This window comes from Lycorma delicatula, chromosome 5 (assembly GCF_047948215.1).
Source record: "Lycorma delicatula isolate Av1 chromosome 5, ASM4794821v1, whole genome shotgun sequence".
Classification (NCBI taxonomy): domain Eukaryota; kingdom Metazoa; phylum Arthropoda; class Insecta; order Hemiptera; family Fulgoridae; genus Lycorma; species Lycorma delicatula.
In genome coordinates, this window is record NC_134459.1 from 46,111,474 (window position 1) to 46,138,958 (window position 27,485).

Below are 27,485 nucleotides of genomic sequence, written 5' to 3' on the forward strand. Positions count from 1 at the left end.
TTTAGGCCTTAAATTTTGATTTAAAATTAAAAATTCATATGAGAAACAAACTTATGACAACATTTCTTATACTTTATAATACACACACATATATATATATATATTAAAAAAAAATTAAGTAAACAAAAAAATAATCATCTATTTCTTAAACAAATAAATACATCCTTCATTTTATTTATTTATTACATAATATTTACTAAAATACTAGTAAAACTATAAAAAAATTGAGTACTTGAATAATTTCATGCTAACGTTTTAATAATAGTTTACAATTAAGAGATGTGTTTGTGTAATTCAGAAGTGGTACTCTGTAGGCCTTGTAAGGTAATGCTATTTACATTTTTCTATCTTATTAATTATAGATGTTACTTAATTTAGGTTATTAATTTTGTCTTTGTAATAATTATATAAAATATAGGTAGTAAAAACCCTTCCACTTCATGGAACACTTGTTATTGTTCCAGTACATGGAGATAAGTATTTCTTTTAAAAATAGCTGTATATCTTCTTTCTTGGAAGTTAGTACAATATTTGAAATATGGCAACAACAGTATTAGAGGATTTCAAGAAAAATAATTACATCAATATTAATAGTCTTATACTCATCGCTTATTATTTTATCTTAAATAATTCAGAAGGAATCATGGTTTGAAATAAATATTTTATTTATCAGTATATATTTAGTTGGTACTGATGGTATTACTCTGTTATGAGATAAGAAATTCTTTATTGAAAATACAAAATTTTTTCAAAATATCTTGTTGAAAAGGTAGAAAAATTGCTGTTTAATTGCAAGTATGGAAAACAAACTTTTTGGTGTAAAAATGGAAAAAGGGTTGTCTTAAGTGCTACCTCAATCATATACTTTTTCAGTCAGGATAGATATCACAAAAAAAATAATGTTTATTTCAACTTTAAATTCTATTTTGCTAAGGTTGAAAAATATTATTTTTAATATAGCATGTGTAAACAGTAAAAATTGCCAAAATTATATTATTTAAAAAAAAAAAAACCTTTAATTACTATACTAGGAACTTGATACTAGAAAAATTGGTGTTAATATATAAAAGTGATGTGGCTTTTGAGTGACATACAGTTTTATGTTATCAAAATATTTTTTATGAATACTTTTCAAGAGAATATTTTTTTAAATGTAAAATTTATTATGAAAATAGTAAAAAAATAATAATAATAGATGATTAACATTTATTTGAAATTAAGTGAGATACAATTTTTTTAAAAATAATAAAAAGTACAAAGAAAACAGACCAATAGTTTTTAGTAATATGCTAGAAATAGATGTCATTCAGCAAAAGTTGTAAAATTCTGCTTGGCACTCAAAGGTTAAAAATATTTATTACTGGCTGTACTGTAGAGTGAAATTGTTTTATATATAATTTTTTTATCAGTAAACATGTTAATAATAAAAAAAAATTATAACAATATTTAAAAAAAAAATATCCAAACTGATAACTCTTAAAAGTAAAGTAAATTTGTACATAATTAATAAATGTAATTAAGTTTTTCTGCGGTAAACTTAAAAAACATTTATATTAAATAATGAACCATTTATAATTATTTTTACTTTAAAATAACTTAACCACACAAACATTTACATATGCCATACAATGTAAAGAACTTAAAAGTATAGAAAAAGAATAACAAATAGGAAATGAGAAAGAGAGGTAAGAAAATGATACTGTTTCCTTAAAAAAGGAAACATCAATTCTAAAACTAACTGTACAAAACCTAACCTTACTACAATATTTTTCTGTTAGGATAAGGGAAATCTAAAAACATCTATACTGTTCATTTAGTATATGAATAAAGAAGCAGTGTATTTTGTGCTACAGTAAGTTATATAAATATATATATATTTATAATAATAATAATATTACCATTATTACTATTTACAAGGCCAGTAAAGAAAGTGACGTTAAAGTAATACTCTCTGGTGAACTTAAACTTTGACTGACCACTCGTCGTTGCCTCTTTTCATATATAATCAGAAAATAAAAACAAAAGGCCCCTCCAATTTAATATACACTTCTCTGACCTACACACACACACGCACTATAGTCTTTTTTCTTTTTACAAGGATACAATGTGTATTAAAATCAACCCAACACTACATATAACTGTCACTTAAAATGTCCTTTTCACACAAAACTCAAATTATTATTTTTTGAATGTAATAAAAAGAATTTATAATAAATAAATATAATAATTTAAATATAAAATCAATAAATTTATTAAAACCTACTGCCATATATTATTAACTACAATATATTAATATATTTATTTTGATTATCATAAACTATAAAGTAATAATTAAAACAAATAACAAATAAAATTTATTTAAAATTTTTGAATCTTGCTAAAAACTAAATAGTCAACTATTAATACTTGTGACAAGGTGTTAAATTTGTGATGTAAATACTAAAAAATAAAAATATACTTTTTAATAATAAGCCACCTGATGCAAACCAGTCTGCTAATAATCAGATAAATAATTAAGTAATTTAGAATTATAATACTCTATTAAATAATGTTATTATAAATGTAATATTTTCATAATGGTAGGATAATAGTACATAAACTAATTGTAAAGCACAATGAACCTTTTAGATAAAAAAGTAGTATAATTCTATTAAGGGTAGTTCATAATTAATATAATACATTTTTAGGCGATTTTGAAACATTTGTCATTATACACAGCCAAAACTATAATGTACCTTCACCAATAAAAAAAATACATATATTTTAAATTAAGAAATAATTTAATTTTGTATTATGCATAATTAAAACACTTTCAGTGTAGATCTTTTTAATGCCCAAACAATTGAACAATATGCCCAAAGTGCATTATTTTGTAAACTACTCCTTAGATTACATGAGTTTGGATTAAATCTTATTTAGATTATCAAAGAATTGGATTAAAGTCGGTGAAAATATAAATTTCCATTGGCTAGAAGTAACATGCAATTTCCCAATATTTATATTCTTTTCCACCAAGAATTCTCATTACTATGTTATGTTAGGTTAGTCAGTTAGGCATTTTTTTTTATTCATTAACTTTAGCTGTTTTATACCCAAAAATGAAACAATACATGTGTTTTTATGCTACAATATAATTAATCTATAATTACATACTCTCCAGACTAAATTAATATAGATATATTCTATTGTGTTCTGTCAGAGCAGCTCTTTTTGTTATTTGAAGGGAACATACAAACTTTTACATAATATTATTTATATGTATACATTTGAATAAAATATTTATTTTGTGAAACAAAAGAAGAACAAGAAAAATTAAAAATTATTCCAAAAATGGAATTAAAATAAAATTGATCCAAAAATAAATTGCATAGTACGCATTCAAAAGCTGTTAAAATAGAAACTATATAATTATGATAGTGTGGATAATGTGCCTGTAGAAAAAACTGTATGTAATAAAAAACAAAATTATTTTATGCAAAAAAACAAATAACCAGCTTTTTGATTTTATTCAGTCTCAGGCCAACAAAATGGCCAAAGTATGTTAATAAAAAATAAAATAAAAAGTTGAGGATAAATTCCCAATCCCTGTAGAAAGAAACAGTTTCTTTCATCATGATGTATTTGTTACGTGAAAAAAAAATTAAAATTAATAATATTACTTAAGCGTGTGTGCATAATACATAAATCTAACTTCAATAAAAAATAAAATATCTTTCTGTTAGATTATTTTATTAATAACATTAAATTTGATTTTAGTTTATGTTTAAAAAAAGTAAAATGTAATTTTTTATTATTTTTTTTTTTTAAATTTAATTTTTCTTTTTAAATTAAAAATATGTTTTCATTCATTAATTATTTTTTAGAACCATTGTGTATTCTATAAAAGATGACAATTTGAGTGGTTTATTATTTATCTTTTTTAATTATGTACTTGTTAAAAAAATAGTCATCATCAATTAACATTTGTATACATACATACATATATATATCTAAAATAATTACATTAATCTATATAATTGAATTTAAGTACATTTTAATAAAACTGAAGTAAGTGCTTTTTATTAAAAATAAATCTACAATTAATGTTAAAAAAATTAACCAAAAAAAAAAATTTATGTGAGTTGATACATGTGAATAGATAATTACATTATGTCTACATCAGTGATTTAAAAAAAAAAATTATTTATATATTAAATTTATATAGCAGACTGAATTACATCTCAGGCTAATCCAACACTAAGGGAACAGAAGGAAAATACAAACACAAAATGACCACATTACTATAATAAATAAAGTACTTAAAATTGAAATATATACAAAAAAGGAAAAAAAATTATTGGCAGTGGTGAAAATAGACATGGTGATTGTGTGTGGTGAACCTGGTAGTGACTGTGTATCATGTAGAGCTGGAAGTTGAATGTGAGGCAGAGCTATGTGGGAGGGGCCTGATAGTCAGTAGCACTTCTTGGTGCACGCGCACTTGCGCACGATCTCAACATCTTTCGTATATCGTGTTCCATCATTGCAGATAAGTCGCACTTTGCGCCGCTTTGTTTTCCTGGCACGGCAGCAACTCGTGCCACAACTTCCTTCACATTTAGCCATTTTCACTGGTTTACGGGATCTGCACCCATTTTCACTGTAGTATTCTCGTGTCTGCTCCTTTCTGCAAGTCGGTGCTGCTGAAACAGCCGAATTCAGGTCTGCTGACACTATATTATAGTTCATTGTTAAGATTTTTCAAGCAAAGCAAGCATGTATTAATAATAAAATCATGCAAGAAAAAAGAAAAAGCTTTTTATTACAAACATTTTTTCTCATGAAAAAAATTGTTACATGACTGTGCCATAAATATCTAAATATTTTATGAAATAAAATTATAAAAGGCACTAATATTATTTTTTAAAAATTAGTAATTGTTAACAAAATTAATTAAATAAAAAAAATGTGTGTATACTTTATGCATTGGCATATATAACACGTATGGTATTAATGAAGGCATTTTTATAATAATTCCCAAACACCATAGTAGAAGATTTGCAGGTGTTAGAAAAGCATTCTGCCACTATCAAAACTAAATGCTTCTATACATACAGTAGAGGACCAATTATAAAAAACAAAATAGGACTATTAATATATTATGATAAAAATTAACAAAACATTCTTGCTTTAATCCAATATTCTATCTCTTAGCAGAACTAATTGTCCCTTTTCAATTTGCTACAATCTGATTGTTTTTAAAAGAATTTTTAAGTTAATTTATAATGTAGCTTTGTAGGTTCAATTAATGATATTTAATATGAAAGAGAAATAGAGTTTTTCCAATAAAATGTACTAGTTTGGAGGGTAATACTTTTCAGTTTAATCCTAACTTCATCTATGAAGTTAGTTTAATCATCTAACTTAAAACTATGAAATATATCAACACAATGGGGTTTTGTAAGAACATGACTGAATGTGTAATTTAGTTAAAAACCTTGAAGGGCTTTGTTTTTTATTAATGTTTTTGTTCCATTAAAAATTAAAAGCAAAATTAAACTATACTAAAAGTTTATAAAATACAAACATAAAGACAAATCATTTAAGAATAAATTATTCTTAAATTATTCAATTAAAAAAAGGTTCTTGACATTTTTTCTTTGGGATTTTGTTTTTGAAAATCATTTAACTGTTTTTTTCATAACTACCTGACTAGATAGTTTTAAATTAAATTGTAAAAACATAATAAACATTTTTGGATGTTTCTTGCTATTCCAAATTACTTCTAATTTGAAGGTATTTCCAAGTTACAAGGGAACTGTTCTTCCAATGGACCTTTCATACTTAATTTTATTTTCCTGGCATCATAGCTCTACAGCTTTGCTGCTGCAAGAAGGAAAGTGTTGTAATCTGTCAAAAATGAGGTTTGGGTTTTTTAATCTTTTGATATTTTATGAGCCAAGAACCCCAAAAAAAGAAATAGAGAAGGGTAATGTTTGCATGTACATATGTATATAAGTGCGTTGGCATGTTTGAAGGTTAATAACTTTTGAATAGATAAATCGATTTTGATAAAACTTTGTATAGAGATTCTTGTACATGGGGAAATTTATTGGCAAAATTTTGGGGTCAGTATCTCCTAGGGTCATTATTTCTTATATCTCTTGGGAGGATCAATTTTTCAAATTTTGTAAATATAACTTTGTATTAAGCTCAGTACATGAGTGCATACTTATCATAACAATAAATAAAAAATTGCTCCAAAATTCCCCTCTTCGCCAAAAATCGATAAAAACTATCTTTTTATTTATTGCATATTTTTTAAGTAGTTTTTTTTTAATGTCTTCATAGTAACAGTGCAAACGATCCAAAAATTCTTTGGGGGTAGGGTAGTCGATCAAAGTTTAAACATCGATTTTATGAATTTCTCAAATCTTTTTTTAATATGACTCAATACTTTTTTCTTAAAACTTTTAATAATATTAAATGTTTAAATAATAAAATTTTAGAAATAACATTACATACAATAAAACTTCAACCTTGAAAAGGTTAAATAGTTTAATGAAATAATTTTTAATAAATATTAAACAGTAATTTTTGTTATAAAAAAATACCATGCAATTAGTAATTTACTTTTAATTTATACCAACCTTGTTCACAGTATTTTCCACTCCATCCAGGCTGACATTTACATATATATTCCCCTGGTTTATGAGGAATACATTTGCTACCTCTTCGACATTGGTTATCAGTACATGGATCATCATCTTCCTCTTCTTCTTCAGGATCTTCAACTCTTCCCCCTTCTTCTTCAACCATTTGATCTTCATCTTGTAACAGTGAACATCCTGGAGTTACTTTCTGTTGTCTTGCTGCATTTGTAAAATCTACTTGTTTGTGATTTACCCACAACTCTTTCATACAACCTAAATAAAAAAAATAAAAAATAAAATCTGAATGTAAATATTGATTTAGCCCACTTACTGAAATGACTGGTGATTTAGCTCACTTGGATCTCCATAACAGAATTTAATATGTAAGTAATCCAGTATTAATAAAAAGAATAAATAATCTAAACAATTTAATATGTAAGTAACCAAAAGTAATTCAGTATTAATAAAAAGAATAAATAATCTAAACAACTTATATAACACCATACATAATGTTCAACACAAGGATTATCAAAGAAAATGGGATTTTAGAATACGAGATATTCTATTAACTTATTTAAACTGTATTTCTATTAGTGTGATATTTGATAATCTATAAGTTAAAAACAAACTTTTTTATCATTCATTAATGAAAACAACATTAAACGACAAGAAAAAAAAGCGTAAAAATTTCAGAAAAATATTCTTTACTTATAAAATGCAATAAAAAGATTTAGAGACTAGGTGTATAAAATGTACATAGAGCACAGCACAGATGTGTGTGTACAGCAGCAGTAGCAGTGACTTCGTGAGCCATTATTTTGCATAATATATCATTTCACTTATGTTGGGATTTATTTTAAAACCATTTTTATGACTGTAAGCAGTTCTGTGATTTCACTTGGGATCTCAAGATAGAGTAAACAACAAGTTCATTTAAAACACAAGAAAAATCCATATAAAACGTTTGAGATGATCCAGCAAGTTGCAGTAACTAAGCAGTGAGCTGAGCAAAACTTTTTTACAGGATATTTTGTTTCAGTAGAAGCAGATCATCAAGCTCCTCATTATTTTCAATATTCATAGTGAAATTATCCCTGAGGATTAGACTGGTAATAAAAAAGTCTACTGCTACGTTCTGTGTTGTCTCAGGAAAGACATTCAGTGCAAACAACCCATACTGTGACAGAAAGGAAGTCAGGTAATTGATCATGATTATGTTCCTACCTATGCAGCTTTCAAAATACATTGGCTTTTTGGCTGTACTAACATGATTAAAGCTTCTCACCCCTTTACATTTGCTGGATTTGGCTCTGCAACTTTTTCCTTTCCCACAGATGAAGCTCAAGCTACAAAAGATTCATTGTGAGTCACAGAAGTGCTTCATGCACTAAAAACACAGGAATTCTTCTGAGAAAAGTGGGAGAAACATTGAGGGTGATGTAATTTATATTGGTAGACCTAATATTAACATTTTTAGATTTCATCTTGCATATGAATCAATAAAAAAATTATTATTTTCAATTAAATTAAGTATACTTTAAATTCTTTTTAAATTTGTTACAATAATATTAAGCTGATAAAAAATTAATTATTTCACACAATCAAATTTACATTAAACCAGCTATTAGGTAGATGAAAAACCAACAGGACCAGCTATTAGGTCAATGAAAAAAACAACAGGATTAATTGCAGTAACATTATATTAATTTATATTTCATTACCACCAGCTAATAACTTAAAATAAAAAGATAATCAAAATTTTCTACAACAAATTATAAAAAAAAAAATAAATGTAAAATTAGCAAATTACCATTAAAACTGGTGAGATTTCTCAGATGCCATTGAGTAAAAGCATTCTGACCAGGTTCTGGAGGGATACCGCCAATGTACAGAGGAGATGTAAGTCTGAGAAACTCTTGTGATCCTTCATTGATAATAGATCGTGCTAAACCATGGTTTACTCTCATAGTAAAATTCTTTTTAATTGCAAGCAACTCTACTATGTGATATTTACCATCAGAAACCATCTCAAAACTGAAATAAAATAAAATAAATAAGATTATTAGATACATAAAAAGTGTGAATTATAACATAAAACAACATTAACAGTTCAAAAGGAACAGATAATAAATTCATTATAGATAATATACTTCTGGTAGTGCTCAGAAGTATTATGTAATTTTTTTTAATTAATTAAATTAATAATTAAAAAATTAACAAAATAATCATTAATTATTATACTTTTAATCTAGCAACAAATATCATCCACAACACACAATCCATAATCATTAAAAATTCATAATGAGTCACTCTTACTAAATTGCAAATTTACTTTTCAGAGTTATGGATATATTTACGGAACTATACTAATTTTTTATTGGTAAGATTTTTTGTTTCATGTTTATAAAGGTCTATGATTTAAGTTGTATGTTAACCTGCTAATTTTTAATACCAAACTTATTCTAAACAATTTTTTTTTGTTTAAGTTAAGCCATAAGGATGCTGAAGCTATTGCAAGAAAATCATAGTTTAAAACAGTCCTAATAAAATTTGGTTCCAAGAGTATATAAAAATTTTATAAGTAATACAGAAACATTATGTTTCTTTATAACATAAATAATAATTAAGTGTTCAATAACATTTTAAAATTAAATTAAAGAAAAGGTAAAGTTTCATTATATTGCAAAACAACAAAGAATAACAATAATATATAATTACTAAAATTTGGTGAATAATTACCTGTACATAGTAGAAACAGGATAATTTCCGACATCATAACTGACTCTAATACGACCATTAAATAATTCAACTGCTAAGTGTTCTGTCTGGCCATCATATAATAAAACACCATTCTCTTGATTGGTTGAAAATATTATTGTTACATTTGCTTCTGGTTTTGTTCTAAGTGGTTCTAGTTCAACAAATGATGTATTGTGTACAAAACTTAAACTTGTCAAATATTCACATCTTTTTCCTAGTAGAAAAAAAAAAAAGAATTATATTACCTATTTTTAAATAGTTTCTATGAATAAAAAAGTCAGTTTTAATGACTAACTTAATTTAAAAAATTAAGTTTAAAATCTCAAAAAACTAGTTTTCATATTGATTCATCTAAGATTGAAGAGATGGTGGTTAAGACTAGCTTTAAACTAACTATTAACCACTATTAACTTTTTAACCACTATTTTTGTCTTAGAGGTGTCCAATAGAAAAAAAAAGAATTTAAAACAAAAATAAAAAGGGTCATCAAAAAAGGTTACAGCAATTTAAAAAAAATTGTATCTCAGAAACTATTAAGGGATAATCAAACAAGTATTTTTTCAAAAATTCACAACTCAAAATGTTTTTGTACATTCCTTAGAATGCTTAAATATGACCTCCATTGGTCACTCTGCTAACATTCACCTGATAATCAACTTCTGCTCAGGTCTAATTGATCCAATGATTAGAGAATCTCATTGAGAGCATGTCAAACATCTAGGCTAAAGTGTGAGGGCGCACCATCTTGTTGAAACATTACTGCAACATTACTTTCTTGTTCAGTTGGCACTCCCACACTTTAGCTTAGGCACCAAACATTTTTTATAGCAATTTTTTTCGTAGGATTGGTATGGCTGGTTCTGTACTTTGGCCTCCGCAAAGCTCTAATTTGACATCCCTAGACTTTTTCATTCAGGGATACATTAAAAACATTGTCTACAGTGAAAAAATCAGGGATATACAACATTTGACATTGTATCACCACTGTTATGGCCACAGTTATATCTGCAAAGATCCAGTAGACCTGGGCAGAAGTTGATTATCGGCTAGATGTTTGCAGAGCGAGCAACGGAGCTCATATTGAAACATTCTAAGGCATGTAAAAAAACTTTTTGATGTGGTGAATTTAAAAAAAAATACTTGTTTGATTACCTCTAGTAGTTTCTGAGATACAATTTTTTTAAATTGTTGCAACCTTTTTCGATGACCCTATCTTATTAAACAAGTGCATTAAGGACTATGCATTACAAAAAAAAAAAATGTTACAGATTAATATTCCCCTTCATTATGTACAATGGGGATGATACACTTAATAATGTCAACAACATTTTATATTATTGATAAAATTTTAAACTTCAAAATTTCAGTTATCACTGTTTACAGTGTGATGAGTAGCATTAGCAATTTTTATTATTATTAATTATTGAATAAAATATTTAGCCCTGAATAAACTTTATTTAATATTATAGATTACTAATAATTCATAACGCCATGTATGACTAAGAGTAGATAATAAATATCCTTAGCTCTGTGAATAAAAGATGCCACAACTTATGAATAAAAAATTTCAAGGCTGTATTTTAACTTTAAAGGCCTCTTTAACTTAACGATACAAATAATAAACAATAGTTCATGAGGTAATTTATAAACAGTAATGGTAATGATGGTTGATGAGTAAACAATAAATTATAAATTAAATTATTTCCCATACTCACACCTCAACAATACTGATCACTCAGAATGAATTGATGAATCAAAACATTCATTAACTTTATACACATGGATATGATATAATTTACATATAATTTGATAAATGACTATAGATAGCTTTCATTCAAGTTATTATAAATAGTTTAGTTAATGCTATACTTATTTATCAATTAATTAATTACTAATAAGTAATCCTTTTATAATTATTTATGATTCTGTCAGATTTTATTATTATTATGATCTATATAACCTGTTAAATAAAATCTGTCAAATTTTATTATGATCTCTATAATTATTAGATAAAATGAGTACAAATTACCAAATAATTAACGAGATCAACAGTATAAGATGTTGAGAATGTACTGTTATAACATACTCTGAATCATTAATGGTGTACACAATCCAAAATACATTTTATTTTTTTATATTTTATTCTATCATACTATTCTTTGCATTATTCATGAGCAGCAGTAATGGTAGTGGCAGGTAGTGTCATTTGTTTTTTTGCAAGCAGAAGGAAATATGCAACAACTGATATCCACTATCAGGTGTGCACAGTTCAGCAATAATATTAAGTAATGATTCTGTGTTGAAATGGTGCACAAAATTCAGCGAAGGGCAAACTAATGTGCACAATGAAGAAGGAAGAGGATGATATTTGATAGATAAATGAAAGTTACATTTTATTTATTATATCATAAGCTTTAAGTTTTTCGTGGGATTGAAGATTGAAAATTTTGTAGCGTATAAAAAATGTTACGTCTAACCAGAAGTCAAATCTGCAGTCTTCTGGATGAAAGGAGGCTCACTCGGCTATGGAGAATAGCATAATAAAAGTTAGTCAAACTATGTATTTAAATATATGAGGTCTGTACACAAAATAGCCAAACATTTTTTAATTACGCACCAACAGAAATATTTAGTGACAAGTGGTTGACAGCACTGTGTTCTGCTTAACCTCCTCTATAACCATATGTTCTTGGATTGTTGATATCTCGTTTAGTTTTCATGTTACTGTTATTTGAGTGTAACATGTTTAAGTGTTAGTAGTGATTTTTGTAATGTATGATTTTCAGGAGCAATGATATAACGTAAAATTTTGCATAAAACTGGGGAAAACTTTCATAAAAACGTTTCAACTTTTGAAACAAGCAAATGGAGATAATGTTCTGAGTCGTTCGGAATGTTATGAATGGTTTTCATGATTTAAAAGTGATCATCAGTCAACTGAAGATGACCCTCGACCAGGAAGGCATTCAACTTCAACTGATGATATCCACACTCAGAAAATCAACAATCTGGTGCATGCCAATCATCGATTAACTGTCAGAGAACTTGCAAAAGAGGCTAGTGTCTCAATTGGATCATGCCATGACATTTTGACTGAAAAATTGAACATGCATTGAGTTGCAGCAAAGTTTGTTCCTCATTTGATGACCGAACAGCAGAAAGAACGTAGAGTGGACATTTATCAGCAACTTCTTAAACAAGCCAATGACAATGACACATTCATGCAAAAGATTGTAACGGGATATGAAAGCTGGGTTTACAGCTACGACATTGAGACAGAAGTTCAATCATCACAATAAATTGGCAAGGGATCTCCACGCTCCAAGAAAGCAAGTCAGTCTCAATCCAGTGTCAAAGTGACGCTCTCTGTTTTTTTTGAGTTGAATGGAATTGTGCATTTTGAATTCTTGTCTCAAGGTCAAACAGTGAACCATGCATACTATCAAGGTGTTTTACAATGGTTATGTGAAAAAATCCACAAAAAGAGATAAGAGTTGTGGCAAGACAATTTATGGTTCCTTCACTATGACAATGCGCCTGCACACTCATTTTAGTCAATTCATTAGTTTTGTGCCAAAAATCATGTGACTGTCCTCCTTCAGCCTCCCTACTCTCCAGACCTGGCTCGTTGCTATTTTTTCTTATTTCCAAAATTAAAATCATTGATGAAAGGATGTTAAATAAAAGGATGAAAGGACAGTAAGGACATTAAAGGAAATTTGTCATGAACCTTAAAGGCAATTCCAAAAGAAGCTATCCAGGACTGCTTGGTGAAGTGGAAACATCACTGGTAAAAGTTTTGTGAATAGGGAAGGGGAGTACTTTGAAGGAACAAGGACCAATATAATCTGTAAAATCAATAATAAATATTAAAAAAATAAAGTTCGGTTATTTTCTGAACAGATCTCGTATAAATATAAAATGTTATTAACCATACAACAATATTCAGTTATAGAATTCTGGACTGCACGATTTTTTTAATGATACAAGTGAAAATATGTCCAATTAGCTTAGCTAATCAGACAGTCTGTAGTATAATAAATTTATGATTAAAATTTAAAGAATTTGTACCTGAATATCCAGGAGCACATTTGCATAAATAATCATTAGAGCCCATCGGTTGAAAGCAAATACCATTTTTACAGTCATGATGCTGACATGGTGATGTTTGTGGATATAACATAGCTACCATTGGTGCAATCTCACAGAATTTTCCAACATAGTCACCAGTACATTTACATGTGTAATCATTAACACCATCAACGCACAGAGCACCATTCTGAAATATAAGAAAATAAATAATATAAGTCAGTCATATTTTTCGAAGTAGTATAATATGCTGTTGTTCAGCAGATGAAATCTCTTATATGATAAAAACAAAATTTTACAGAAGCAAAAATTCTAAATAATGTTAATAACTTTAACTTTTTCAGGACTAACCTACTGTAAATCCTAGTTCAAGTTCAGACTGGTTATTTTATTAATGTTACTCACATATCTTTATGTAGTCATTCTCTCTGTATGATTTATCACCTCACTTGGAATGAATATTATTTTAATTCATTTAAAATTTAAAACTTTTTTTTGTAAACAAATTATAACACAATTTTTATTAAAAATATAAAAAAGTCTTTTTTAGAACAAAAATAAGGACTTGTCAATTATACTATATTTTGAAAAGGATAAAATAATTTGAGAAATTTTTTTTCAATTTATGTGATAATTCTTGAATTTTTAAAAGATGGAAACTGGGTGGTTGATCTTTATTATTGACAAAATGAAGCATACTAAGAATGTTTAAATATCTGTCTCTAGCCATTATTTCAGAAAATATTGGGAGACGTAACAGCCTGTCTGTTGACCAGTACTCTTTTATATAATTTTTCTTATTTCTTGGCATAAGCATTGCTAAACTCAAAAATATTAACAGTTCGTCTATGTTGGTTGGTTTCCATCATTGCAAATTTGAATGAGCAAGATTGATTTGTTCAGAGGCTTGGGTATAATATTAGTTTGTTTCATTCACTATATGTTCAAAAATTTCAGGTGTTATTAGAGCTTTAATGAGAAGAAATAAGTCCTGGACACAAATGTGACGAATCGGCCACGTTCACTAACAAAGTTCAACAAAACTTACAGAATCCAGTTTTAGAATGTCAGTAACATGATTTTATTCTCTCTACTTCTAGCTGTTAGCTGCAACCTATCGACAGTGTGAATAGTTCATTTCAAAGCCAATAAATTGCAGCACTTTACTGCAGTCATGTAAGCACTATGAAAGTCTTGAAAAGGTTAATATAATATAATACAGATGTTTTGAAGTGAGGATTTATGGAACTGCAAACATTTTAAAGTATTTTTTTAACTGTTATAAACTATTAAAAACAAAAAATAAAGTGTTTTTACCTTTTCAGAAGGTATTGGTTACATCCTGAATGTCATATAGTAAGAGTATTTATTATGATGATTGATGTCTGAATAAAATAATTATTTTAAATTTATTTAAAATAAAGCAGAAACACAACAAACATTAATAAAAATATTTTTAAAGATCATTTAAAATATGAAAATCAAAGCATTTTTAATTTAAAGATATTCTTACCATCCTACACTAACTAATCATTAATAAAATCAATAACTGTCTTATTTCATACAACTTTTCTTCTTCTTATGTGTTTTATTGGATTCTCAGCTAAGATTAAAAACGAATGGTGATCCTTTTCTTACTTGATGGAGTCCTTATACCTAGATTCTCTGATAGTTGGTAGAATAAAGTATAACCTGTTAACATTTTATGGTATCTTCTTTGCAAAACAATATTCCACTTATCTTTGAAATTAGCCTTGTAATATACTTCACCATCTGGAGTGTTCATGTAATGAAGTGCTGTGTCTTAACAATTCATTGATTTTCTTCCTGGTCTGATTAACGTAAAGCTAGATTTTTCTAGCTTGTCCATCATATTTCTAGAAAAATACATAACCACATTTATAGTGCTTTCTTCTTGTCATATGCATCACATGCATTTGTGTAATGTAATCAAATGATGCTCTAATTTGCCACTTGAAAAAATGTACTACAGTACTATGAACACTGTCTGCTTCCTTTATTGTGTGTCTTTTCTATAAAAAAAACAACTGTCAATTGTAATAGAATGACTTATAGAAAGAAAAAAAAAAAAAACGATAAATAATAAAAGTATTTGCCAAAGTTTTGTTTCTGTTTATCAAACAGAAACAAAACTTGTTTACCCATTTGATATCTAAACAATGCTTTAAAAATTATTATTGTTCATGATGTAATCTACAACATATAAGATATACTGCCACTGCCTTCATGCTGCACATACAGATTTACATTATTATCATTAAGTGTAAAAAGTTGTGGATTTCCAATTTTTGTCTATAATTTATCAATGATGCCACTAACTGGAAAGGGCATAACACTTTGCAAATTTATTGTTAGAGCTAATTCCTTAGAACTGTTCTTGACAATTCTTTGGTCTTATTTTTCTCTGGTTGAGCAGCATCTTTTAATAATTCTTGCAATGGTTGTTATATTCTTCTTTACCAATGATCTGATTTTAAACTCACAGCAAGTGCTACATTGATATTTTAGGCTAAAGAAATTTAGCATTGAAATATATAAAGTTGTACAGAAACATAAAGTATTTATAAATTAAAAATAGAGTGCACATTATTGGAGTTTGAAACTATACTTTATAAGAATTAATTTAATTTATTTAAAACCATATATATATATATATATATGAGTAATCCATCCTAACAATATAAAATATTTTTACAAAACATACTGAATCTTTTATCCTCCAAGAATATTACATAATTGCAAATAAACTCTTAACTAAACATCTAACTTTAAAAATTTGAAAAATGTACCTGGCACATATGATTCTGGCAGTCATCAACATTGACTGTACAATTTTCACCAGAGAAACCCACCGCACATTCACATGTATAATGTGTAAAATGATCAACACAACGTGCACCATTGCGACAAGGGTTATATTCTTTTGTACAAAATGGTATTTTTGTTTCACAATACTCTCCTGTAAAACATACATAGATTAATTTTAATTAAGCATAACAGTATACAACAAAAAATGTGATGCAATGAAATTTGCCTCAGTCTCAGAACTATTCTAAGCAGCTTAATAGTAAAAATATAAATTTTTTAACAATTTTACAGAATTCTAAAAAAATTTTATTCTAGTAATAAAATTACTAAGGACGTATGAGTAAGAAAGATATCAAATCATACTGACAGAAGTCAGTGAAAAAACTTGTTCATACCGAACATAGATTTAGGAATTAGAAAAAAAATTTTTTAATTTTTACAATTATTTATTGGAGTGAAGTGCTTCATGGTAAAAAACCTAAGGTTGTAAGGAAGGTAGAAAAAGTAGAGGTTTTTGAAATTAGGTAGAATCAAGTTGGGTTATAAAGTAGATGTTCTAAAGCAGAACAGAAAAGGAAGTTTGTGGAAGAATTCTGCAAAAAGAATAAAGATTGGTGTGCTACATATTAGAATATATAAAACAGATAATCAAGTATGCAGGATTAAGAAATATTCTGAGGAGATAAGAAAAGAAAAGAAGAAAAGTAGAAATACTACAGAAAAGAAAATAACAGAGTGAAGGTTCAAATTAGAAAAAAACAAAAAGCAAATTGATGGCCCAAAAAAAACTTATCATATTGTAAAATTATCTTTTTCTCTCAGTTTTTAATAATAGGAACAATTATACAAAATAAAATATCTTTTCTTACAGAAAAAATATTCATAATTTTTCTGTTCTTAATATGAGTTGTGTTTTAAATAGCTAAATGTGAAAGTAAATAGATAAAAAATAAATCTTTATTCTGATTGGAATATAAAAATACATTATATAAAATTAATCATATCATTATAAGAAAAATAATAAACATAAAAACAAATTATAAGGTAAAAAATAGATTAAGTTCCATATAAGGTTATCAACATACTTATTTTTTTTAAAGTGAAATATTACAACAAATTATTGAAATTAAATTGTCAAACATATCAAACATTTAAAATCTATTAGAAAAAATAAAAAAACAAACCACAATAACAACCTAAAAATTACTATACAAAATAACTAAATAATAAATATAAGATGCATAAGTAAGAATACATATAGAGACTGAAATAATGAAATGCAGGAATCTTTAATGTTTTAGAAGAGCAAGGATGCTAGATAAAAGATGTTGAGTTTTATACATAATTAAACTTGAATTTTAAAAAAGAAGCTTATTAGTTATTTCAAGGTTAGGATAGGTTAGATTTTTAGGTTATATCAGAATAGTTATATTTATATAAAACATTTATTAGTAAGTTGGCAACCAATATGAAGCTTCAAGGTTTAAATATAATTTTTAATAACAATTTGTAATGTTAAAAAAGATTATACACACACATACAAAACTTGCAGCTTAAGTCAAAGTATACAACACAAATATTTAGGTTTTATGCAGTGAATGATCTGCTGATAAGGTTATAATGAAATACTTTTTTCATAGAAATGATGAATACGACAGTCAAGAAGAAGTATGGGACTTGTTCAAGCACTTTTTGTATTATACAAAAAACATTCCCACCTTGAATTTGCAAGTTCCACCAAGTAAATTGCATTAAAATTAACTAATAATAATTAAAAGATAAATAATAAAATATACATACCCATAAAACCAGGAGGACATTTGCACTCATAAGCTTGTACTAAATCGACACAAGTTGCATTGTTTTCACATTTGTTGTCTATACAATCATCCACATTACTTTCACATCGAATACCTGTGAATCCAGGAGCACACTGACAACTGAAAAATGACAAAATATAAAATGAAATTAGTTGAAAAAAAAAATTATGAAATTTATGAAAAACAAATCCACATTCACAAGTGGGATATAAAATAATAAAATATTCAAGAAATAGTTTTAAATGGCTAAATATTTTTTTTATAAAATCATATATATGTGATAATGGTCCTGAATAACTGGAGCTTCTTTTTAATGGAGTATCACTACAATACTGTAATTAACATCCATCTTACCATTTACGACCAACTAAAAAAATCTGAATCTCTTTATAAAGTATTTAAATGGTGTGTTTCATTTGTGTTTATTCATTTAAAGAATTATTTTTTGTCAGATTTAGTTATTTGTAAAATTTACTTCAACAGTATGAATCCATTTTAATACTGTAATATTATTTGGTTTAATGTTACAATAATTTTTCAGCAATATGAAACATTAAATTTGATAATTACTGTTTTAAAGAAAAAAAATCACAACGTGCATTCATTATTTACCTTTAAACAGAAGCAATATACTAATCAGTTTAAAATGATGACCATCAACAACAGTGCCATGAAAAACTCTACTGATAAAAGAAAATATAATAGCTCTGAAAAGTTATTATATCTTTAGAAGTGAAGTTCTAGATATACTGAAAGCAAATTATTTCAGACAACCTTTTATGAAAGGGTCACATTTCCTCTTGTTGATGTACTAGTAAACTTCATATTTTAGATGAACTACACCAAATTTGAAGTCTTTGTAATGCACAGTTACTCATAACTCACAAATGAAAAGAAACAGTCAATATGATTTGTATTGTTACTTCATTGTGATCTGAGCTGAAGTTATATTTGATGTTATTTTCAAATTGGGAAGAGATATGCTTAGCAATATATCATCTCAAGATCATTACACTTGACATATCATTCTATTATATCATGTGTTTCAGAATGAATGTCAAGGTTTTAAAGTTATGTAATAATATTTATTACATTTTACTTTCATTGGCAAATTATAGATATAATGAAAGAGCAACTTGAACAGTTTTTCCTATAAGTGTTCAATGTGAGCACCATTTGTCACACGGCACACATCCAGCGAATAGGAGAGTTCATCCCATACTTTAATCAGCAAGTCTAGAGTAATTGATGTGAAAGCTGCTTCAATCCTGTGTCTCAAGTTGTATAGGTCTGCGACACATACATTTGATCATTTATAAACCCCCAAAGAAAAAAATTGCATGGGGGTCAGATCAGGTGAATATCAAGGCCACAATAAACAAGCCCTGTCATCTGGTCCCTGATAACCTATCCAACAATCGGGGAGAATTTCATTCACATACAGCGTTATACCAATGAGGAGGCGTACTGTCTTGTTGTCAAATAAAATTCTGTGGTTCATATTGCAGTTGAGGAAAGAACCATATTTATAGCATATCAAGATAGTTTGTTTCAGAAACACTTGCTTCCAAGAAAAAGAGTGGTCCGTAAACTTGCTGTCGGGATACAGTACAAAAGACATTCAGTTCTTTCAGACTTTCCATTAATATGAAATGTTGATTTATCATTGAAAACAACACGATAAAGAGAGTTTTCATCATCACAGTGCATCATTTCATTTGTGAAGCTAGCATACAAACTAGATAATCTGTAGGCTTTAGAGCAGGTAACAGCCAAACAATTTGGACACAGTTGTAAGCGTTTCCTTACCCTTCACACAGACGTCACTGGAATTGCTAATTTGTGGATAGCCTTCCTAATGAGTTTCCTAGGACCACATACAAAAGACTCTTTTACACGTTCAGTATTATCTTAGAACACACTCAGTTGTCCTGTACCCTTCTTTTTAAAAATACAGCCAGTGTTTCAAATTGCTTATATCATCTATGAATGTTATTGTTATTGCATTGGGGGATCACAACGGAACTTCAACATGAATGCACATAGACTGGTAATTACAGATTCACACCTTGCCAACTGTAAAACACAGAACACTTTCTATTGGAGGAAAGGGTTGCCATCTTGGCTAGTACCATTTTTAAGCGGAAGGTAGAGGAAACAGTTTACAAGCATGTTTATAGCTAAAACTGTTTGAATTGCTCTTTCATTTCATGCATAATTAATCATGTATATGAACTTGAGAAATATTACATAGCTTTAAAACCCTGATATTCATTTTGAAACACATGGTATATATGCCTAAATATATTTAATTAAATTATGAATACACAATCAACTGCAAAGCCTTTTTGCCCTTTATACTAACGGATGTAGATAACAGCGTATCTATATAAGTTGTATATCAACATATGCATGTATATCTGCATATACATGCAGATAATATTTTTACATACATGTATAAAAAATTTCAAAGAGATTTAAAATTTTGACCTATTTTCTAATAAATAGTACATCTTTACTGTTACTAATGTAATGTTAATATTAATCTTTTTATTATAATTATGATATTTTTATTTCAACTGAAGATATTAAAAAGCAAAGAAAAATGCATACCTAAACCTGCCCTCTTCAAGAAGTTTGCAAGTACCAGAATTCCTACATGGATTTCCATAACAAGCATCGATCATGTATTCACAATGATTGCCATGGTAACCAGGATTACAGCGACATTTATACTGTCTGTCTGGTTGAGGCTCACACTGACCTTGATTTGAACAAGGGAATAAGTAACAGGCATTACATTTAGCCAGTATGTCATAACTTACTGTACCTGAAACATGACAAGAAAAATTATTTTAAAAATATTTCAAAACTGTTTTTAGTAATGTAGTAATAATAATTTAAAAAATAATTTATATTTATTTAATTTATATTTAAAAATTTATACTTACAATAACCAGGTACTTTTATAATTATGAATTTTATATTAACATACTGTTATAATGACACTACAACACAGTTATAAAACCAGAAGCCACTTTTGCAGCAGAAATACTCTTCCATCTGAACAAACAATCAAAGACAGACAGATTCCGGAAAATTGAAAGGAGAATTGGAAGAACCTACATCAATAAAAAGTACCAGAAAGATGGGCAGTAGTGGATTGTGATCAACAAAGTCTTGTACAAAGAGTTAGAACCCATCACTTATACCATGTTTATGAGGAGACTAGAAAATTTTTTGGACATATCGAGGATACAAGATTCAAGACTTCCAAAAACCTAGTGCAGTACAATCTTGACTCGAAAAATACCAAGACAGGATACAAATTTATCAGAAAAATAAGGGATGATCTGAAGGAAATTGGCTTTATACCAGAAAACACCACAGATAAGATAAAATTAAACAAGAAAATTGAGAACAAAAACAATAGCTTCATACTCAAGAAAAAACACTCAACATGAACATTTTCAACACTAGAAAGGGCACAAAGGTTAGAATGTATGAAAAAGAACTGGGAAGACTGGAAGGCCCAAACAGTCCCATCGAAGAGACTTGGATAATAGACTGACTAAAGTGATACTATGCAATCATAAAAGATAATAACAATAATGCCCTATTTAAAAAGTGTATTTTTATCATTTTTTGAAATCGATTACAATACTTTTCCTTTTGTATAACTATACTAGCTACATTATCTGGGAAAGTAAAAGATAAATTAATGTTTATGATGTTAATAAAATACTTTAAACTACTCACTTTACTGTCACCTTATTTTTTTTCATTTTTTTGTTATGAGCATTTTTATAATCTGTTAGCACTTTTATCATACGAAAGTTCAAGTAATTATTTATAATAAAAAAAAAACAAAAAAAACAACAAATTATTTCAAAATAAGTACAGATCAGCTGGATAGAGTTAGAATGCTGATTAGTATAGTAACTGACTGGTCACTTACAACATATTTTTATTGAAATTATTGAATCTTTATGAATTATTACAAATAACTGTATGCACATTTGCTCTTACACTACTACAATTACTTCCAACTGAATTGCAGTGTATTTTATTTTTGTATTCAACAATCATAAATAAAATATCAGGCAATTAAATTTAATCAAAATATTAAATTAATTATTATTAAACAAGTTCATGTAAAAGGGGAAAATATAATAAAAAATTAAAAGAAGTAATAAATTAAATAAAATATCTTTCCTTTAAAAAAAAATTAAAAATTTTTAAGTCCCAGTACCTCTACACTGGAATGAAGAAGCTGGTGATGATAGTAATAATTTATCTTTCATATTTGAAGGTTCAGCACAACTTGCAATTCCAGGTTCAACAAAATCTCTTTTTACCCATTCAGCAAGCCAACGCATACTGCAATCACAGTAAAGTGGATTTGCACCCAGTGCCCTAAATTAAAAGAAAAACAATAATTAAAATAATTAATCACTAATTTATAAATTTATTATATAAAATTATGATATCAGAAGTTGTAAATTATACATTATATTTAAACATATTTATTAAATAATTTTTATTATAACAATACTTATAATCTTGTTTAAATTATTTTAAAAAAATATACTGATAAAAACAGTCAAAACGTTTAAGAGATGACATAATGAATCCCACTTTAGTACAGTGATAACATTTAGTACTGGGATAACTGAAATTTTCTAATACATATTAGGATAAATATGTTTACATTCATTAAATAAAAAATAAAAATAAAAACAAGAAAAAGCTTAGCAAAGAAAATATTATAAGGTATTTATGGAAATCAATAGTAAAAATGGTCACTATTTCTTCTTCTCTGCAGATAGGCCTTCAAGGACTTTGCAAATATCATTTCATCAAGTTTTTTCCAGAAGTTCTTCATTCTTTTAAACTGTTTAGCTCTTCTTTCTTCAGTCCATTCTCCTCTATTGAATTTTCTTTTCACCTACAAGAACCTTTAATTCAAAAATTATCTTTCTGTATTCTTTTCGATCTGAACAGTCTTTATCTGTAATGTTGAACACACTGAGCTCTTCCATCATCTGTTTAATATAGCCTCCTTGACCTTTGTAGTTTCAGAGTTTATTGATAATCTGTTTGTTTGGCATTGATTGGTCCATTTAGACCATGTGTCCATATGATTTTAGTTTTTGCATCATTTTCCATTCTCTTTTTCTGTCTGTGATACTTTGAATGCTGGCCTTGGTTTTGCAAACAGGAAATATTTCAACAGTAGAAATATTAGACAATAATCTTGCTGCTTCAAAATCATCGACCAATATTTTAGCTTGGTCTGCTTTTATTTCATCATCTTCAGTTGCAGTTTCAGCTGACTGAGTAGCCTGGTTAATATTTTCTACGTTAGAATATCTTTTCTTTCTGCACTTTCTTATTTTTCATTTTCCTTTGAGAGAGATTTTGGATTTATATTAGAGATATAGGTTTTGACTGGGCTTTGTCGAGAAAATTATTATTTGATTAGACTCTTTTATAATTTTGGTGTTCGAAGTTGGGATGGTCCTGGCTACTGATGAAAGTATTTTATCTGGTTAATTTTTTTTAGATTTCTCTGTCCATTTGTGTCTATTCCTGACTAATGTAAAAGCTAATTATTGACAGTTCTACTTTTTCCTCTTCGAACAGTTTCTTAAATTGTGTAGTAATGAACCTGTTTAGAACATTCAACAGCACAGGCATAATTTGTTTAACTATATTGTTGATAGGCTATAGAGACAACATGGATTCTGCAAAGGATGGTCAATTACAGACATTATAATCATTTCATAAACAATAATTTTTGTAATGCAAAATGAATTCAATAATTTATTTTAAATAAAATTGATGTGTAACCTTTTTAATATTTACATGACATAACTGCAAGTAAATAAGACTAAATATGATAAAAAATTATTTTATAAGATTTATTAAAAAATACATAAACTCTTTTATCTAATACATTTCTTAAGGTGATAAAAATTATCCCATTGATATACAAACTACTTTGTAAATGAAGAAAAAATAAAGAAAAAAATTAAGGATTTTGTACAACAGAACACTTATTAAAATGAAGTTGGTTCAAGTTCTTTTTGTCATTTCTTATTATGTGACTTAATCTTATTGTGCTACTGGATTTACTTTGCTCATGATTTATTTAGGACTTGTTGATTTATCAGCTGAATTATAATTTTTTTTTCTTTTTTTTAGGTAGAGAAGCTCCCACTCCACATTTCTGTACTATCCTGATTTTTGAAGAAGTGTGCTACATGTTTAGCTCATAAAAGCTATTGTTATTCGTTCCCATATTCTTAAAATGATAGTCTATGAAGACAAATCAAATTAAACAATAATTTCTCTAGTGTTCATGCAAAATAATCTCATGCTAATTATTATTTTTATAGAAAAAAAGTTTGTTTACTAACAAATGTGTTATGGCATGAAGATCAGAAAATGCACCATCAGGTATCATAGAAATGTCATTTCCATGTAGAGATCTGAAACGGAAAAAAACAAAATTAGCTAACTAAATTGAAAATATAAGATAATTTATTATTAATGAAAAATATTGAGCAATATTTTTTAATTACACAAATCTAATGCTATAACAAAACAGTACTGGTATTGATGAAGACAATTACAATAGTGGTGGGAAACATATCAAAGTAAACATTTCAATTAAGTTAAAAATTGGTCTTAAAAATGACATTGTTTAATGTAATATTCTTTCTTCACTTTTTAAAACTAATTTCTGAATACAGTAGAAGTCGGATAATCCGGCACGTTCGGGACCGGCTCGGTGCCGGACTACCGAAAATTCCGGTCTATCAGGCGGTAATTATAAGAACAATTAGGTTAATAATTAAACTACAAATACAGTATGCAAATACATACAACAAAGTTTATTTTACATTTCATATAATGTATGTAGACGTACTGTAAAACATATTTCACTTAGATTTAAAAAAGTCACGAATGTCTTTTTGTTTTCTTGACTTTTGGCGTTTAGTATAAAATTTATTTCTAATGATATGGAAATCAATAATTTCTGAAGCACTGTAGCTAGTACTATCCTCAGCAAAAGAGATAAAATTATTTAGCGATTCTGCAGCTTCTGCCCAACTGATTTTTCCTTTTCTTCCGTTTCGGCATCTGAGTCACTTTCTAAATCTTGGCCGAATTTCTTTGCCTTTTCAACAATCATTGGCCCTGTTACCGGCTTTTCTTCAGAACGTACTGCACTAAACCATTTCAACAATACACTATCTAGCTGTTCCAGTTTTGGTTTTTTTAATGTTTGTCTAGAAGCCAATTTTTCAGTTGTTACCGATCAAGAAGCAAACTTCATTAGTTCATCTTTTTGTTTTTTAATGTCATAAATAGTTGATGAGCCAATATTAAACTCATTCATTAAAACATTTCTATTCTCGCCTTTTTCTAGCCGTTTGATGATTTCTAGTTTCTGACTGAGAGTCAGTGTTACGTGTTTTCGTTTCTTTCCTTTTGAACTCGAAGGCTTAGGTTTTGAAAACATGGTCACTGTACAGTTAGAACGAAAATCACTTTTTTATAAACAGTTTCAAAAGTTACGTTTACTGCAATGTGAAAGGACACAAAGCAACAACGCACAAAAAAAAATGGCGAAGACGCTTCGTGATTGATTAACGGAGCTGCACTGCACCTGAATTTGTTGTGACAGCTGAGACTAGCCGGCCGCTAATTGTTTCCGAACAATACCGAGCGCTTCCGGATGATCCCGAACTACCCCGAAAACTTCCGAATAGCTCTCGACCGGTTTTATTTGCTTTAAAGACACACTTTTGGAGAAAACCAAAATTTTTACAATTTTCCGGAGCGATGCCGTACTATCGGTCATTCCGGACTGTTGGATGCCGGACTAATGGACTTCTACTGTACCTGAAAATATACTTTAATAAAATCTTTTCAATGGTGTTATTCTATATTTCTTAATGTTATCATCTGACCAATCTTAGTGTATGTTATCCTCTGACTAATCTTATATTTTATTTGAGCTATTGTACAGCTCCAGAGCTGTAGTAAATTAAACCTTTAAGTATTTCACTGCATTAATTAAAACTGTACTTATTTCCTAATTGTTATCATTTAATAGTATTTTTTTCCATAATTTCAGATGTGGTGAGAAAAATGTAATTCCAAAAACAAAAAAATGAATAAATGTTAAATATCTCATTCTGACCATAATTAAAAAAAAAACATATTTAAACAAAGTGAAAATGAAGTTTAACTTATTTCCAAAGATTAGCAAATATCAAAATATAAAAATAAATTAAATACAACATAAATAAAATAAAATAATGAAATATAATTAAAATTAAAAATTGAATTTCAATGTTTTTGATACATTACATTAATAAAATTTAGATTAAATACTTACATAATTCTTAACATCTTCAGACCAGCTAATGCATCTCTTTCAATACACTGAAGTTTATTATAGCTAATTATTCTGAAAAATTAAAAAGAAAGATCAGTACCAATTCGATCATTATTTTTAAAACGACTTAAAAAAAAAATTAAGCAAATCAAATAAATTTGATATACACTTCCTATGGTTGAAAGGGGGATTAAAGTTCTATATTTGTCTGTTGCAAAGAATGGGATAATTTAAGTACATATTTAAATAAATAACTGCAAAATATATATATATATATTATTTTTCAACTTTCCAAAAGTTTAGCTCCCATTACCCCTATCTTGTTCCAACCAACAAAATCCGGTCTGTGGAAAATTTTAGTTCAATTGGACAAGTGCGAGGTGACCCTTATTGCCTACGAAGTTTTGAAATTTTCATCTGGAAAGTCATTGCTTAGATGAACATGATTTTTAATTATTTTTTTGTAATTACTTGTAGCAATAGTAATGGAAATTAATGGGCATGATACTAAAAACCTGATAATAAATTGCACTTCTTTTCAACGCCTTAGAAAAGAATTTAGAGAAGCGAGACTCAAAGAAATTCAGCATAAATTTAGCCTAAATGACTGCCAGGAATTACTATTGCATTGGGATAGAAAGCTGGTCCTAGGACTCACAGGTGTTGAAAAGATTGATAGACTGGCAATAATAGTAACTTTTCAAGGCAAAGAGCAATTGTTGGGAGTCTCTGAAATCCAAACATCTTCAGGAGAAGCTATGGGATCTTTACCAAGCAATTGACAAGTGAGTTATAACCAACAAAATTCAGGGACTTTGCTGTGATGTGACAGCAAGTAACACACATTAAGTAAAAGTTCCAGTGCAAATTTAGAAAAATTGTTCAGTTGTTACCTGTTGTACCTCCCTTGCTGTCATCTCATTTTTTGAGAGATTTGAGGAA

The 27,485-nt window shown here is 27.8% G+C and overlaps 1 protein-coding gene across 2 annotated transcripts in view; it reads right to left on the reverse strand.

Annotated features, from left to right (window-relative positions):
• Window positions 1–4,060: 4,060 nt before the first annotated feature.
• Window positions 4,061–27,485, reverse strand: part of sli (slit guidance ligand) — a 725,932-nt gene continuing 702,507 nt past the window's right edge. Inside the window, exons 22-32 of one of the 2 annotated variants that reach the window (XM_075365250.1) lie at window positions 26,544–26,615; window positions 24,553–24,624; window positions 22,383–22,546; window positions 20,744–20,960; window positions 18,111–18,250; window positions 16,292–16,461; window positions 13,464–13,671; window positions 9,372–9,606; window positions 8,443–8,666; window positions 6,630–6,905; window positions 4,061–4,679 (exon numbers count right to left, since the gene is read on the reverse strand). In XM_075365250.1, the coding sequence (XP_075221365.1) occupies window positions 4,453–4,679; window positions 6,630–6,905; window positions 8,443–8,666; window positions 9,372–9,606; window positions 13,464–13,671; window positions 16,292–16,461; window positions 18,111–18,250; window positions 20,744–20,960; window positions 22,383–22,546; window positions 24,553–24,624; window positions 26,544–26,615 (2,005 nt within the window). In that variant the 3' untranslated portion in view covers window positions 4,061–4,452. Of the gene's footprint in view, window positions 4,683–6,629; window positions 6,906–8,442; window positions 8,667–9,371; window positions 9,607–13,463; window positions 13,672–16,291; window positions 16,462–18,110; window positions 18,251–20,743; window positions 20,961–22,382; window positions 22,547–24,552; window positions 24,625–26,543; window positions 26,616–27,485 lie in introns of both variants that reach the window. The other variant, XM_075365249.1, reaches the window with a different exon arrangement.